The sequence below is a fragment of the Salmo trutta genome, chromosome 11, assembly GCF_901001165.1.
Source record: "Salmo trutta chromosome 11, fSalTru1.1, whole genome shotgun sequence".
NCBI lineage: Eukaryota > Metazoa > Chordata > Actinopteri > Salmoniformes > Salmonidae > Salmo > Salmo trutta.
In genome coordinates, this window is record NC_042967.1 from 22,092,113 (window position 1) to 22,097,141 (window position 5,029).

Sequence of the window (5,029 nt, forward strand, 5' to 3'; positions counted from 1 at the left end):
AATATGTAATGTAAAGGAACAGACACACAGAGAATATGTAATGTAAAGGGACAGACACACAGAGAATATGTAATGTAAAGGGACAGACACACAGAGAATATGTAATGTAAAGGGACAGACACACATAGACACACACTTCATGTAAAGGGACAGACACACAGAGAATATGTAATGTAAAGGAACAGACACACATAGACACACACTTCATGTAAAGGGACAGACACACAGAGAGACACACTTCATGTAAAGGGACAGACACACAGAGAGACACACTTCATGTAAAGGGACAGACACAGAGAGACACACTTCATGTAAAGGGACAGACACAGAGAGACACACTTCATGTAAAGGGACACACACGTCATGTAAAGGGACACACATGTAATGTAAAGGGCCAGACATATGCAATGTAAAGGGACAGACACACACTTCATGTAAAGGGACAGACACGTCATGTACAGGGACAGACACACATACTGCGTACCTCCTCCAGCTGTTTGTACTGAGCCTCCTGGAACTCCTCCAGAGTGTAAGTGTGATCTTTCTGGATGCGACAAAGCCCCATGTCACTGATCCTGTAGCACATCTCTCTGATGTCTAGCAACGCCGGACGCAGAGACTGGAAACAGACACACAGCTGTTACTGGTCCTTCCTATTATCTTAAAGTAACTACCTTGGTTGTGTTCCATTATATGAACATCTCATAGGGAAGATAGGATTGTTTCAATAATCATAAGTAACATTCAGACAACATGAACCAGCCCAAACACATACTGCAGGTCAATGGTACAGACCATTTTGACTATAAACACATATGTAGAGGTCTTGTCCTGACCAGGAAACACTACTGGACCCAACAATACCACCACCTCATTATCCTGACCAGGAAACACTACTGGACCCAACAATACCACCACCTCATTATCCTGACCAGGAAACACTACTGGACCCAACAATACCACCACCTCATTATCCTGACCAGGAAACACTACTGGACCCAACAATACCACCACCTCATTATCCTGACCAGGAAACACTACTGGACCCAACAATACCACCACCTCATTATCCTGACCAGGAAACACTACTGGACCCAACAATACCACCACCTCATTATCCTGACCAGGAAACACTACTGGACCCAACAATACCACCACCTCATTATCCTGACCAGGAAACACTACTGGACCCAACAATACCACCACCTCATTATCCTGACCAGGAAACACTACTGGACCCAACAATACCACCACCTCATTATCCTGACCAGGAAACACTACTGGACCCAACAATACCACCACCTCATTATCCTGACCAGGAAACACTACTGGACCCAACAATACCACCACCTCATTATCCTGACCAGGAAACACTACTGGACCCAACAATACCACCACCTCATTGACGATGAACAGGCGCTCCTGCAGGGACTTCTTGCACGTGTTGATCTTCTTGGAGCGGACGTTGGTCCTCCACACTCTGAAGGCCTTCCACCTCCTGAAGAGGGCGAAGGCCGGGATGGCCAGGAGGCGGCGGTGGCATCGGTACTCATGCTCCCAGCGCTCTAACGGCAGGAAGTCCATCTCTGTATCAGAGATGCAGGTCACACCCTGCTGGCTGATGGTAGAGTAGTCCTGCTTGTTGATGTTCTCATACGTCACTATCCTGGGGGGAAAAGGTCAAAGGTGAGAGTTCGGGATGGGTAGTGAGAATTAGGTTGTAGGTTTTTATATTTGATAGAGAACTTGGGAGTTCAAATGTTTGCATGAGTGTGTGTGTGTGTCTGTTTCGTCTCTCTTTGTGAGTCCCAATAATACCTCCTTTGTTCTGAAGTGTACACTCGTTCACTACTTCCCACAATCTAAAGGAAATAAATTGGTGCTGGTATGGGTTAGAGGCAGTTTCCACCATGTTTCTTATACCAGGCAGTCCTTTCCATTAAAATTAGTGAAGGGAAGTGAACAAGGATAAATTGAATTAGAGATAATTGGGAAGTAGCATCTCTCTCTTGTTGACGATGCTCTTACTTGAGGTTATAAACATCATATCTGATGTAGGTTATGGTGTGTGTGTTTCTCCCTCTCTTACTTGAAGTTATAAACATCATATCTGATGTAGGTTATGGTGTGTGTTTCTCCCTCTCTTACTTGAGGTTATAAACATCATATCTGATGTAGGTTATGGTGTGTTTCTCCCTCTCTTACTTGAGGTTATAAACATCATATCTGATCTAGGTTATGGTGTGTGTGTTTCTAACTCTCTTGAGGTTATAAACATATCTGATGTAGGTTATGGTGTGTTTCTCCCTCTCTTACTTGAGGTTATAAACATCATATCTGATCTAGGTTATGGTGTGTGTGTTTCTAACTCTCTTGAGGTTATAAACATATCTGATGTAGGTTATGGTGTGTTTCTCCCTCTCTTACTTGAGGTTATAAACATCATATCTGATGTAGGTTAGGGTGTGTGTGTTTCTCCTTCTCTTACTTGAGGTTATAAACATCATATCTGATGTAGGTTAGGGTGTGTGTGTCTCCCTCTCTTACTTGAGGTTATAAACATCATATCTGATGTAGGTTAGGGTGTGTGTGTCTCCCTCTCTTACTTGAGGTTATAAGCATCATATTTGATGGAGCTCTTGGGTGCGGTAGAGGTCATGTACAGGAAGCCCAGGTGAGGGTTGTTCCGGATGATTCTGACGATGTCCGGCGGGGAGCGTATTTTGGCACGGATCACATCCTCTGCCGAGCTGAAGATGAGGGGGTGACTGGCTGGGAGCGGGAAGGGGGAGTGGAGGAAGGGTCCGGTGGGGGAGGGCTTTGTGGACTTGGAGGAACGAGGGCGTTTGGGGGGAGAGGGGGAACACAGGGTACTCTGGGTCAGCTGAGCCTGGAGGGAGGAAGCAGTGACCGTCAGTTAGGCTTTTATTTCTTTATTTATTTGACTTTGAAAAGCATCATGAACAGCTGAAAGGGGACTTTGTACTACGTCTCTTGACAACAAAAGAGACAGATATTGATTGTGGACTGCATTCTTCTGTGGCTCAAATGAGGTTGATGGAACTACTGGTTAAAACAGAACAAGAAAGGCTATGAGTTTAACAGTTGTCTGCCCCGTATCGGTCCACTGTGATACCTCTTAGCTTGCCACGGTCATCAGAGAGCGAGGACGCTATAGGGAGGGCTAGTGACGGACAGAGCACAGCTCAGTATCTGCCTCCCACCGTCTACAATCAATCATTTTATTTCAGAACATGGCTGTATATCACTAGTGAAATCATGGTTAAGACAATCTTGATTCCAAATTAAACCATGTCAAATCTGCATGACATCTATCTGTCCAGCAGAGCCCTTCTCAGTCTTCCACCTGTTTCTCCTTGACGTGGTCAGGCAGCTCAGGGAGGTGGAGGGTGGAGCTCTGTCTGTCAGGGGCCATGTCCATCCACTCTACCCCAGCAAGGGAGGGCGACGGCGGCTTCCAACCCGACTGGATCAGCCTCTCCCGGTTCTGCCTGTGGATGAACTCTGGCTGCTTGTGGTCCTGGTACTTCTTCAGGACCGGCTAAATGAGAGAAGATGTGTAAATAGAGGTGTTTATGTGCTTATGGGGCAGTTGATGTCTGGGATGGTTATGAGAACAAAGGCTGATATTTAGAAAACATTACTGTGAGCAAACAGTGTTTACAAGTGGCTGGGTCCCCATATTCCTCTCTCTTTTTCACACACACCCCCCACCCACCAGTATCTCCAGCGGTACGGGTCTCTGCCCTGCCCTCCTGCGTTCCTGGGCCTTGGTGGTGTGTGTGAAGACCAGGGCGTCCGGGCTGCGTTGTGCCTGGCTCGGGGCTACTGAGATCAGCCTGGCTCTCAGTGCCTCTGGGTCTACATGGCCCAGGGACATGGCGAATGGGAGGGTCATCTTCTGCTGCCGGGCCCCAGTCACCTCCTCTCTCCCTGGGCCAGCCTGGCAGCGAGGGGAACCCTTCTGGGAGAACGAAGACATGGTGGCCTCAGATAGTCTGCCTCTCAGGGTCTGAGTGGATACTGTGTGTGGGGGTGAAGAAGGAGAGGGAGGTGGGGGAACGATAAGCTCTCCCTTTCGTTTTGGTCTATCAACTCAAGTGTCAAAGCAAACTATAGTAGCATGCAAGTCATCTTACACATAACTGCCATAACAATTGGTTAGCAACTTACCTGGCAACAAGAGATAAACATTGCAATATAACGTTAAATCAAAGAGTTCAAAACAAACATAGCCAACAATATCCGCTAACGCTGAGAGGGTTATATAAAGTGTTATCACAAACCGTCAGTTTGGTTAACAGAAACAATGTAGCGCTAACAATTTATAACATATTTCTGAGCAAGTCAAGGTGAATTACTTACATAGCTATCAATGGCACTTTAACATAGACATTAGTAGAGAAACTACAGAAGCAAAAACATTAGCTACACTTCTTATAGTCGGTTGTCTTGTCAAAAGTGGAAACACAGTGATCTCGTGAGTTTCCGGTTTCTTAGCAACCAGCACCTCCCAGCACACCGCGCGGACGACCAACAGCTGCACATGCGCGCTTTGCAGTAGATCTGTAATACCATTCACTTCTCAAGCTTTCAGAGATTTCAAAACTAGGCAAAAATACTTGCACCCTAAAATATAGTTTGTATAGCTAGATTCCCAACAGAACGCGGGCTGTCATACATCGTTTCTTCTTCATGGTAAAACTCTGGACCTCAAAGATGGGTTGCAGTTGAAACTACAGAGGCATTCCTGTTATCAAATCAAATCAAATGTATTTATATAGCCCTTCGTACATCAGCTGATATCTCAAAGTGCTGTACAGAAACCCAGCCTAAAACCCCAAACAGCAAGCAATGCATGTGAAAGAAGCACGGTGGCTAGGAAAAACCTAGGAAGAAACCTATCGTCTTGATTCTGCAAAATTGAAACACATACTATCCCAGTCTAGCCTGACAGAGCATCCTGGAGACAGTCACTCAACCACACAAATTAAACATGACCATAAGA

General features: G+C 45.9%; 1 protein-coding gene and 1 non-coding gene across 2 annotated transcripts in view; both read right to left on the reverse strand.

Moving 5' to 3' along the window:
• dnah6 (dynein, axonemal, heavy chain 6) overlaps nt 1-4,506 on the reverse strand; it is a 129,304-nt gene extending 124,798 nt beyond the window's left edge. The window contains exons 1-6 of the mRNA XM_029766640.1: nt 4,387-4,506; nt 3,740-4,044; nt 3,368-3,562; nt 2,607-2,890; nt 1,399-1,666; nt 485-619 (exon numbers count right to left, since the gene is read on the reverse strand). Coding sequence (XP_029622500.1) covers nt 485-619; nt 1,399-1,666; nt 2,607-2,890; nt 3,368-3,562; nt 3,740-4,003 — 1,146 coding nt within the window. The 5' untranslated portion in view covers nt 4,004-4,044; nt 4,387-4,506. The remainder of the gene's footprint in view (nt 1-484; nt 620-1,398; nt 1,667-2,606; nt 2,891-3,367; nt 3,563-3,739; nt 4,045-4,386) is intronic.
• On the reverse strand, nt 3,104-3,223 carry LOC115202493 (small Cajal body-specific RNA 8). Its single transcript, XR_003880003.1, has one exon.
• Nucleotides 4,507-5,029: the final 523 nt, after the last annotated feature.